The sequence below is a fragment of the Amaranthus tricolor genome, chromosome 17, assembly GCF_026212465.1.
Source record: "Amaranthus tricolor cultivar Red isolate AtriRed21 chromosome 17, ASM2621246v1, whole genome shotgun sequence".
In the NCBI taxonomy this organism is placed as follows: domain Eukaryota; kingdom Viridiplantae; phylum Streptophyta; class Magnoliopsida; order Caryophyllales; family Amaranthaceae; genus Amaranthus; species Amaranthus tricolor.
In genome coordinates this window covers 10,356,421-10,368,762 of record NC_080063.1, presented here as the reverse complement: position 1 = coordinate 10,368,762, position 12,342 = coordinate 10,356,421, and the positions used below count along the sequence as shown (strand labels likewise).

Sequence of the window (12,342 nt, the reverse complement as noted above, 5' to 3'; positions counted from 1 at the left end):
CGATCACCCGAATGAACACCTCTACTCGGAGTATACTCGGTAACCGGATGACCTGCTATTGTAGGTAATTTACCAAAAAAATAAACTAAAAATTAATATAAAATTAGAGAAAAAATTTTGAAAATTCATATAAAAAATTCTAAAAGTTTTCAATATTTTTTAAATATTTTTTTGACATTTTATTTTAATTTTATTTTTTTTAAAAAAAATAAAACTTGTTATAGCTTGTTATCCGGTTATCCGAATTTGTTTTAAACAAATACCCCATAAAATTGAAATTATTCATGGTTAATCAACATGTGATTATTGTAGGAAAATCACAAAAAAAATTAGATTATTCTAGATAATTTTTCTTGAAAATATAAACAGTTGCTAGAAGAAATTAAGACTCACCAAACTCAACTCAATTGATTGAGTTTGAGTCCAATACATAGTTGTGTTTGTTCGAGTATGGATGGATTTGTTCCGTGGCTATTCATAGCTGCTGATATTAAAGGATGTGTTTAAAAAATGACTTTTTGTCTAAATTTTTTTTTATTAAAAATGACTTCTGTAAATGAATTTTAAGCCTACTAAATTTGATGGTTACTTTTAAGTATCTTTTACAATGATTATTAGCTAGTTTTTTATCTATTTTTCTCTAATAAACAACTAATATTTATTAAGCATTATCTTAATAACTGTCTTTAACAACTAATCAAAAAGTCAATTCTATCTGGTAGTCCAAGTCAATAGAAATTTCAAATATGGTGAGATGAGATTAATATAGCCAAAAAAAGGTGGTTAGAGTAGGGAAACATAATAGCAACACAATGAATAGATAGTTTTTCTTATACAAGTATTTATCTTTCTTTAACCCATGATAAGTATTTGCAAGCACGCCCCAATCTCCTTTTGTCATATGAATGATCATCATCACCCTCACGCTCCAAATCATTTCCCTTCTTCCTTTATTAACCTCACTTTTGACCTTTTCCACCTCATTAGTCAATACTTTCACCTTTCTTGATTGTGTTTTTCCTATTTTTGATTTCCTATTCTTCATCTTCACCACAATTTGTACCTTTTTTTAATTATAGTTATTCTTATAAAAAATTGTCTATCAATAAAATTATTTTAAGATAAATAATTGATATCTTTATAATTTATATTAATTAAATTATTTAATTAATGTATAAAGCGTGTTTCATAAAAATACTTGATCTGACCATAATGTGTGTTATAATAAACAACCTATTATATCTAGCTAATTAGCATTGACATGGGTTTGGAGTAATTATGAATCCATGAGAAAGTTTAATTATTTGGATCCGATGTGATTACTTCAATTTTTTTATATTTTTGGTTCTAATTAGATAGATTAGTAATTTTTTTTAACTTTGTAGTACTAAAATTCATTCCATAAAATTTTATGGGCTTCATTAAAAAAAAATGGCAACAAAAGTTTTTTGTTTTCATTTTTATCGCCAAATCAAATTAGCGTCAAAATTGGCATTATCATTATTTAAAATCGACTTAACCCAACCAATTTTAATCAGACCTATTGTAAATTCGAATTGATTTTTAAGCGGAAGTGTTACAATTTGAATTGATTTTAAATCGAAAACAAGTTGAACTACTAGAAAATATATGATTAATTTCAGTACATAAAATATTATTAAGTCTATCAACTAATTCAGCAAATTTATGACTGATTGATTATTATTTGAAAAATAATTTTCAATGGTGCAACAATGTAAACAACTTTTTCAATAAATCAACAACATTCCCAATGAAATTAATTATAGTAGTCAACTAAAAATATTGATTAGCAACTTTAGCTAAAGTTGTCCGGATCGATAGTAACCTGTAACCGACTCAAACTCAAAACTTCAACTGAACTGATACAAACTCGTTAACTCGAATAATCGATCTTAAATCAACCTGTCACTTATCGATCTAACTAACCCTAAATCCAACCGAATCAAATGACACCCATCTAAAATCGATTTAATAACCCTAATAAACACCTCAACCCCACACCAGTCCAACATCATTTATCCACAATTCTTTTCCCGTATTTTGATCACACTTCAAGTTGACTAAATTCCTCTAACTAAAAGAAGAAACAATAAATTTCTGTTCCATGCAAGACCAATAGTTCTTACCAAAGTTAAAACACCAATTCATTCAAAAAACGAAAAACAACATAGAAAGTGACCGTTCCTACAGTACCCTTCAGTACACAACCAAATGAATGAATTACAATTTACATGCAATACAAAGCAAACCAAACATCCCTTTAATGGCCAACCCCATAATCATTTGCCATTCTCACAATCCCTATAAGACCCCAAAATTACTCTTTTAACGTAAAAGCTATATATCATGGCCCAACTAACCTATATTCTATCCCAATTTAACTCCTTTCTATGGATCATATACAAACATCTACTTTACTTTCCTCTTCTCTTTCTCTGTTCTTCTATAACAACCTTTCCTTCTTTTTCTCCCATTTCTTCCTTAAAGTTTCCTACCTTTCTCTAAAAATATCTTCTTTTCATGAAAAACCCATTTCAAATCTGGTCTTAAAATCTTAAACCACCCATTAAAATTAATGGGTTCTATCACCCCACCCCAATCTTTTTCGATTAAAACTCTGACGTTAGTGTTTTTGTTATCGTCATTCTCATCTTTTTCTTCATCAAATGTGTTTGATATTCGATCTGCTCGTCTTCTTGATCTTGCCATTAGAGATTACACAGTTGAACTCTTTAATCAAAACAGTTTCAAAACAGGGGAAGTAAACAATATTAATTTACCAGGAAATTTTTCAGGAATTAAGGTTAATACAGTGAGATTTAGATGTGGAAGTTTAAGAAGATATGGTGGTAGGATTAAAGAGTTTTACTTACCTAAAGGTGTTATGATCAATCCTTGTGTAGAAAGAGTTATATTAATTAGACAAGAACTTGGGTTTAATTGGTCTACAATGTATTATAATAGTTATAAGATTAATGGGTATCAACTTGTTACACCAATTTTAGGGCTTTTAGCTTATAATGGTGGAGATGATTATCAAAATATTACAAGTCCGGACCCCTTTGAGTTGCGGATCTTTGCGGATCTAGATCCAATTAAGGTGGATTTTACTAATATTAGTAGGGTAAATGCAAGGTCTATAATGGGTAAAATGCCTTATTGTGTTATATTTGAGGGTCAAGGTAAGGTAACATTAACAAGTATGGTGTCACCACATGTTTGTGAGGCCAAAAAACATGGGCATATTGGGCTTGTGATTGAGGATAATGGTGCACCCCCGCCGAGTGAGTATAGTAAGGGGATTAGCCGGTGGAAGGTGGCGGTTGGGAGCTCGGTCGGGGCGGCTTTGGGGGCCTTCTTGTTGGGGTTGTTGTTGATTGCTATGTTTGTGAAGGCAAAGAAGAGGAATAAGTTGGAAGAGATGGTGAGAAGGGCTTATGAAGAGGAAGCTTTGCAAGTTACTATGGTTGGACATGTTAGGGCTCCGAGTGCTCCTCCAACTAGAACCGTGCCTATTATTGAACATAGTTATAGACCACCTTATTTTTGATACTAATTGTGTCCAAAACTAGTTGATTTTTTGTGACATGTGTAGTTTGCACTTAATTATGCTTCTTTAGTAAGTTATTTTTTTGATTTTGTAATAGTGAAAAAAACTTCTATAAAAGAGATTGTTTTTAGTATGTTATGATTCTTTAAACGTGTGAATAATGTCTGGTTCAAACTTATAAGATTGTGATAATATACAAATCGTTATTTGCGTTAGTGATGGTTCAAAAGTCAAATTCTTTTGCATGGATCTAAAGATGGAAGTGGGTCGAGCCGGCACGAGGCATGACATGTGGATCGCGCATCTTGACATGATGTCCATGGTTATGTGGGATCAATCAAATGATCATGCTAAGATGTGTGGTGAGACAAGCAATTTTTAGCTTATGCTAATACAAGCAAGCAAGAGCTTAGCGATAAAAAATTTGGCTCGTGTGAGCAACTTATGACATATGAGCAGTTTATAGCCACAAGACATAATGTATTATTGAACAGATCCATGAACATGCTCGGACAAGGTTGTACTCTATGCCAAACTCGTACACATGAAGACCTTTGGGTCTCCAAGGTTTTATTCCTTTGGGATTTTAGAATTACAAGAGCCTTAGAGTTAAAAGCAAAGCACTAGGAGTTATGTAAGGGCTTCATTTTAGGGTCATGTAACGTAGAGATAGAACTTCTTTATGAGCAAACACTATGTATGATGTTTGTGTTTGAGAGCAACCACTTAAAAGTTTTGCTACATTGAGGGAGTTTGTATTTAGTTTTAATATAATGAATTTACATTAAAGAGATACATATTTATTTCAGGGCCGACTATTGGGTTGTACAAACTGTGCAATGGCACTGTGCCCTAACATGAAAGCTGAAAAAGAAAGCTGAAAACAGGGGTCCATAACTTGTAAATCTATACTGTGTTGTTACGTGCCGTCAGGAGACGCATACATTTCATCTCCCTCTAGGTGAGGCTACCATCACATTGCTTGATGTAGCCTTACTAACGCGGCTTCCCATCGAGGGACGTGCCGTGTGTACAGCCGGACGCCAGCTATCAGGCTGGCGTGACATGGTGCATCGCATAATAGGAGAACGCCCTCCACCCGAAGTGATCAGGGGGAGCGGTTTGCGCTGCGCGTGGTTAGTTCAGACCTTCTCGCATCTCCCCGAAGATGCTGATGAAGGCACCATTTCAAGGTACGCCAAGGCGTACCTCTTATACTTGATAGGAGTTATGTTGTTTGCCGATAAAACAAACAACCAAATACAGCTCCTTTACTTAACTTTACTTGACGACCCATGGGAGCGCATCGCCGAGTGTAGCTGGGGCTCCGTAGCCCTTAGATACCAGTATAGGAAGCTATGTGGTGCTGACCACAAGAACGTCAAGGAGATTACAGGGCCAGTAATCATATTACAGGTAATAAAAATAACATTTAATTCTAATCCGCTGTAGTTGAATTACATACTAATTACATATCCAATGTTCAACTATGGGCGTGGGAGCATATTCTTATCGGCCAACCTTACAGAACCGTTGGTCGTGGTGATACTGCTCCTCCACCATAACCCCTACCAGATGCTGCGTACGGTTCAAGGTGGAATTTTGCACGCCGGACGCGCAAGTACACCGGCACCGGTCTCGGATTCTACCGAGATCAGTTAGACCTGCTACGACCCAACCAGGTAAATATTACAGTACTCATTAACATTAGTACAATTTAATTAACATATCACTTACATTTTCATAACATGTATTTTAGTTTTTGTGGGACCCATACCCTGCGGAAGCCTACGCAGCTGTACCCGAACACTCGGGGATTCATTTGGGTGCGTGGAGGGCTTCTATGCCATTCATATGCTTCGACATTCTCGAAGTACATCTACCAGAGCGCGTATTGTGCCAATATAGGTTGGTACAGGGCATTCCACCGCCTTGTGATACTGAACCCCAACTGCACCAGATTTCGCGCAAAAATCAGGGTATGGCAAACTGGGTGGACATCAACTGGCATCACATCGCTCGTTTGGATGGTAGACTGGAGCTGCTGGCACAAGGTGCGCCGATCGATGTTCATGGCACACCTACTACACCAGACTACATGCCGTGGTTCCTCTACACCAGATTGCGCATGGCATGCTCGTCGGCTCGCAGTTCCAGCACTTCATACCGGAAGTCGCTGTAGAGTCCTCACCGACTACCGCCCATACGCACGTCTCATCTCCTATTTATGCCTATCATTTGGAGGAGATGGACCATTCATACCCCGTTGACGTTGCGGGGACCTCGCAACTTGGGCCATCACAGCCATCACAGTACCAGTCCCCTCCACTGCCAGAGCGACACCCGAACGCGTCTTACTATCGTAGGAGGCGTAGGAGACCAACTCAGTTGGATAGGGTAGATGAGGGTCGTGAGCGTTGACGTTTAATTTTTGTGTATTTGGATCGAATATATATATATATATATATATATATATATATATATATATATATATATATATATATATATATATATATATATATATATATATATATATATATATATATATATATATATATTTAGTTGTATATTTCAAACATTTGTATATATATATATATATATATATTTAGTTGTATATTTCAAACATTTGTATATATTTTGGCGATGAATCATACCGCTTGAAACATACATTGACTTGTAATTACTTATTCTAATGTCTCTAATGCAAATATAACAAATAACAACTCAAAAATTAGGAAAAAAAAAATATTACATAATTGTTCGCAGTTACTAAGTGCGAACAGCTACAAACCACATGTTTAGAATTTTCACGCTTACTTTTGAAATAATTTTGAAACTTAGATTATTTGATTCATTTTTTTTTATTTTTCACTTATTGATTTCAAATTTTCCTTTTACTTCATACTCCTATTTCTTACTTTTTAGTCAATGTCTTTTTCATACTTTTTTTTTCTTTTTAAACTTATTTCTTAGTTATTATTTCCTTTTATTTTTATTTTGTCTTTTGGTCTCTTTTACGTATTCTTGGTCACTATTTTTCTTATCATTTTTAATTTGTACTTCATTTTAAATCTATAAATTACAATATAGTCTAATGACACTAGCTTGGTTGATTCGTCTCAATGCAATGATTATTAATATTAATTTTTCATAACTTTTACTTATGCACAATTAGAGATCTAAAGGTTATTTCAAATAAAAATCTAAAGGTTAAAATATTACCTCAACAATGTAAAAAAGGTAAATAAAATTGTTTGTTAAAAAAAATAATTTCATCTTCGAGCATTATTCTGTTTTTTTATGTTAATACTGTAATATCCTAGATTTAGCTTGAAAAAGGATTGATAGACTACTCATATCAACAAGGTGCATCTTCTTTTCTAGGGAGCCCATTTGCTAAGAAATCCACAGTTAAGCGTGCTTGGTGGGAGCAATCTTAGGATGGGTGACCTACTGGGAAGTGTTCCCGGGTGTGCACGAGTGAGGCCAAAGTGCGCTGGAAAGACTTGTGTTGGTTTGTGGGGGCCAATCTACAGTCTCTATGAGTAGTTACCAGCGGTCCGAGGGGCCGGAGTGTTACAAATGGTATCAGAGCAACCCTGCGACCGTGGCTGATAGTGTTTAGTGCACCTAGCGAAGGAAAAGATCCTGAAGTTACGGTCCAACGAGGACGTTGTATTCTTAAGTGGGGGTGAGTGTAATACCCCAGATTTAGCTTGTAAAAGGATTGATAGACTACTCATATCAACAAGGTGCATCTTCTTTTCATGGGAGCTCATTTGTTAAGAACTCCATAATTAAACGTGCTTGGTGTGGAGCAATCTTAGGACGGGTGAGTGTAATTGATCGTTCTAAGATTATAAGTAATCACTCTAAGACTATAAAAAGTATTTATGTTAAAATTATAAGTAATCACTTTAAGACAAAAAAATGTATATTGGGCCAGCCCAATAGAAATGGTCTAACTGTGAAATCGTCTTATTTAAAGATTAGTGTATTTTTTATGACATCACCTCTATGAATTATTATTTTTATAATTGTCAATTAAGCCTTTTATTTTAGATTTGACTATTGTTAGGTTGAATTGTTTGAGTCAAATTTTTTTTGAGTCGATAGGATTATTTTTTATTCCATTAAGTTTGAATTTACTCAATCAATCAAGGGTTATAACTTCTTATTATTAAATTTTATTTAAAATAATGTCATGCATAATTTTTTTATTTTATGTATGATTTATGAGATTATTATGTTTATCCCAATATACAATTTAATGCTTCAACGAGAAAATATTAGAATGCATGTCAAGTCATTTTCAGGTTACAAGTTCAATTTTTTTCCGATAATTCGCTAATATTTGGACAAATACTGTATTAAATTTGGTTCACATAAAAAATTAATTAACATGTCTACCACTAGATTAGACCAATTCTTTATTTCTTCATAGTAGGTTGAGGTTAGGAGATGACACCAAAAATCAAATCCAATTTGTTCTAGATTTAGAATACAATGCCAAAATAAAGAATATAGACATTATTAGTAAAAAAACATGGATTGGTTGATTATAATATACAACTCAATTTACGACTCTTATTTAAAAAAAATTAAATTAATTGGTTCATTATTATAGACTAAAAAAATAATGAGGGTGTTTCGCAAACGGCTGATAGCTGATTATAGTGGCTGATTTGACCAGCTGATTTTATTAACTGATTTGACTAGTTGATTTTGAACCCGCTGCTATGAGCAGCTTGTTAAAAACAGCTTATTCATATATTTAAGTTGTTTCAACTAGCTAGTTCACCAAACACTAACATTAGTTGGTTTGACCACTCAACCCTCTATTTACATCAAAATAAGCTAAAATTAGTCAATAAGCTAATTTGCCAAACACCCCCAATATGTACTCCATCCGTCCCATTTAATTTGTAACATTTTCCATTTTGATCCGTCTCACTTGCTTTGCATCATTTCTATTTTTGGACTATGGCTCACCACTTCCTTTTAATCTCATCCACATATTTTAACCCTCTTTTAATTTCATCCACACAATTCACTCTCCCTCTCTTCATTTATTACCATTATTCACCTTTTTCTTAAAAAACAACATTTTTCTCTTAATGCAAATTATTCATAACAGAGGGAGTAGACTTTTAATAGCTAGTAATCAAATATGCTCTATTTAGAATCAGGTCTTGTCTAATCAATTAAAGCAACAATCGTTTTTTCCAAGATAAGATCCTAAATTTAATTTCCTTGTGATTTTCTTCTTCTCTCAGCCTACTATCTAATCCAATTAAACTCTCAAGTTAAATACTTATTGGACAAGTGGTTAACAAAAATTGTACATAATTTTAATTTACTCATGTTAATAATAAAACTAATAAAGATGTTATTTTCAATTGACTCTTGACAACAAACGTCATCTGCAAATTCATATAAATAAGACGTGCACATAATTTAACGTATAATTGTACTATATATAGTCCAATGCATTATAATACGAAACCAAAAAACTATAAATCTTTTGTCTGATCGAAACAATTGACAATAAACTATATACTTCTATATGATCAATATTACATTAATTACATAATTGAGATTCGTCCTACCAAACCATGCACGATGACATCGAACTTGAGAGCACGTTTGGGACGGCTTTGCTCAATCTTCCATCATCCAATTACTTTGAATTACACAAAATAATTAATATTAATGCATAGACTTAATTAATATGAATATTTCGCTCTACTCTTCGTGGGAATCACTAACATAAGATACACCAACATTCAGTTTAACTCATACCAGTTTGGTGATACTATAAAAAGCCTTGTACCATGTAAGAATCTATTACAACTGTATACTTAATTAGCTTGTATTACAACTCTACTTAAAACCTAATTAAAAGTGTTATTTTCAAAAAATAAAACACTTGTAAATGGAATTTTGTGTGCAGGGATCATGGCGATTTAGCATTAATTACTCATTAGGAGTATTTGTGTTATTAGGAATGGTATTATTGTCGGATGGATATGGTCCTTGTAACTTCAAGCCTACTCAATGGAGCCTCGCTCATGCCACTTTCTATGGTGATGAAACTGCATCCGCCACAATAGGTAAACAATTTTTGTTATAATTTTTTGATTTTTGTTTTTTTTCGTTTTTAATTGTTTGTTCACTATTTATTTTCACAATCTTTAAAGGTACATTAAATAATAAGAATTAGTTTTTTTTTGTTCAAAAACACAAAAAAATTGGGAGAAATTAGAAACCAATTTTTACACTAAAGCAAACGTGCACCTCTAACTTTAACAATAACAAAAAAAAAAAAAAATTGTGTTGTTTATTTTTAAATAGGGTATAATAAAATATAGTGTCACTAGTAACTATTTCGTGGATTAGTAAAAACATAAAACCTTTTTTGTGGGAAAAAAAAACACAAAACTTTATTCTCAAAACTTAAAAATTTGACATACTTTCGTTACTAGTAAAAATAAACTCTTAGAACTAATTATTAGCGTATGTTTGGCCTAACTTTTGGAAATTAATTTTTGTTTCCTAAAAGTAATTCTGTAGGAACTGTTTTTAGAGAAATACTTTTTCAGAAACAAATATGTTTAGCCTCATATTTTTAAAAAGAGTTTTTGGAAAACAAAAACAATTTGTGTGTTTGGCCTTTTTTTTTTCCTATGTTTACTTAAAGTTAATGTTGTTATATGATGGAAAAACATATAGCATACACTAAAAGATAGTTGAGTTAAGTCAGAAAGCATTGATTTTAAGAGAAACACCCAAAAACATATAGCATATAGTAAAAAAATAATCACTATAATGTTAGAAAAAAATTCAAATACACTAAAGTAATTGAAAATAAAAATAAATACCAAATTTGACAATTTATTATATAGAAAAACATATGTGTTAATAAATTTAAAGATAAAACATATATGAAAATTTAATGTAATTTGATCGCATAATATTCAATAAGCGTAGAATTACTTAAAATAATTGGAATGTTGATTGTGATAACAAATGAATAATTATGCAATGAAGTAGAAAATTTTGAATTTTGGAGGAAGATATGGGAAAAAAAAAGTAATGAAAAAGATTTTCATTGTTTATTGGAGAAAATATAGGAATTTTTTTAACATAAAATGAGAAAGTATGGAGCTCTTTGAGAATTTGGGAGGAGAAGTCAATTTGTAGCTTCTCCTCTTGACCCTTGTAGAAGTTGTTTTTAGCTTTTTTCAAAATTATTTCAATTTCTCAGAAACACAGTGTTTGGCCAAATTTTGACTTTTCTATTGCAGAAGTTGTTGTAAAAGCTTGGCCAAACACTACCTTACTCCCTTGGTCCCTCCAATTAACTAAAAATTAATGATTGGTAAAATTGATAGGAGGAGCATGTGGATATGGTGATTTATTCAAAAATGGGTATGGCAAAGAAACAGCAGCAATAAGCCCGGTGTTATTCATGAATGGAAAAGGATGTGGAGGTTGTTATCAACTTATGTGTGTTGATTCTAAATGGTGTATTACTAAGGGTGGTGGTTATGGCGGCTATGGTGGAGGATCAACCTCCGTCATAGTCACCGCCACAAATCTGTCACCACCAAGTTGGCTAAAACCTAGCAAGGGATACACACCAGGCGTACATTTTGATTTATCTGTGCCCGCATTTAAAAAAATTGCAATTTCACAAGGTGGCATCATTCCCATCAAATATCGTAGGTAATTAATTAACTATCAGCTATGATATAATGTGTTATTTGTTGTTGATTTTTTTAGAACTGCAACACGTACTTTTATTTTTTACACTTTAACATAGCTCTTAATCAAATAATAATCAATCTTTTTATTTGTATTGGTTAATAGGGTTCCATGTGTAAGGAAGGGAGGCATAACCTTTACTTTACAAGGGAACAATTATTGGCTACTAGCATTTCCTATGAACGTTGGAGGAGCTGGGGACATAGCCCAAATGTGGGTTAAAGGTTGTCGAACAGGTTGGATAAGCATGACCCAAAATTGGGGAACTGCTTACCAAGCCTTTGCTCAATTAGGAGGCCAATCTCTCTCTTTCAAACTTCAATCTTACTCTGATCGAGAAATTATTATTGCATACAATGTCATCCCACCATATTGGAGAGTGGGCATGACTTATCAAGCCAAAGTCAACTTCCATTGATCCAATCACAGCCATTGACTTTGTGTACTTTTTTTTTTTTTTTTTTTTGTTGGTTAATGTAATTGTAGTATCATCACAATTCTTGATTCTAATGAGGCCTTGATTTTTGGCCTTGATCAAGATATTCTTAAAAAACTTTCAATGTATCTCTCTTTATTAGCCCTATCCTTTATTTAGGTATTGAAGTGGTATAACCTAAAAAGGGAATAAGTGGCTCTTAGTTACAAAAGATGTAAAAATAAATGGGATACAAAAATGCTTAATTTATAAAATGTTTTTAGTTTTTATTAATTTATTATATATTTAAAAACTTTTAATTTATTTTTTTTCATGTGGTTTCTTTTTATTTTAGAAATTACATATGGAAAGTAACATGTTATGATTTTGTCCCATATCAATAAGTTTCGATATAATAACTAGCGTTAAATATTCTTTCCTTTAATACAATAGTTAAGTATTACATTACCTTATTGTCACTCCTAAATAAAACCTCACTTAATTCGCATAACTCTACTCCCTTCAACATTCAAATTCAAAGACATTCATCTCCATTGATCTATTTCCCTACTTGCTTTATTCTCTCACT

The 12,342-nt window shown here is 32.6% G+C and overlaps 2 protein-coding genes across 2 annotated transcripts; both read left to right on the top strand.

The window, feature by feature from the left end:
* The first annotated feature begins 2,347 nt into the window (after positions 1–2,347).
* LOC130804096 (uncharacterized) lies at positions 2,348–4,230 on the top strand. Its single transcript, XM_057668424.1, has one exon. The coding sequence runs from the start codon at positions 2,597–2,599 to the stop codon at positions 3,569–3,571; it is 975 nt and encodes a 324-aa protein (XP_057524407.1). The 5' UTR covers positions 2,348–2,596; the 3' UTR covers positions 3,572–4,230.
* Positions 4,231–7,869: 3,639 nt separating this feature from the next.
* Positions 7,870–11,756, top strand: LOC130804356 (putative expansin-A30). Its single transcript, XM_057668769.1, has 4 exons — positions 7,870–7,887; positions 9,525–9,684; positions 10,966–11,299; positions 11,444–11,756. The coding sequence occupies exons 1-4, from the start codon at positions 7,870–7,872 to the stop codon at positions 11,754–11,756; spliced, it is 825 nt and encodes a 274-aa protein (XP_057524752.1).
* Positions 11,757–12,342: the final 586 nt, after the last annotated feature.

Coding starts and splice junctions, on each gene's coding strand:
- LOC130804096 (XM_057668424.1), top strand. CDS start 2,597: ATGGGTTCTATCACCCCACCCCAATCTTTTTCGATTAAAACTCTGACG.
- LOC130804356 (XM_057668769.1), top strand. Junction 9,685..10,965: donor AACTGCATCCGCCACAATAG/GTAAACAATTTT, acceptor TAAAATTGATAG/GAGGAGCATGTGGATATGGT. Junction 11,300..11,443: donor ATTCCCATCAAATATCGTAG/GTAATTAATTAA, acceptor ATTGGTTAATAG/GGTTCCATGTGTAAGGAAGG.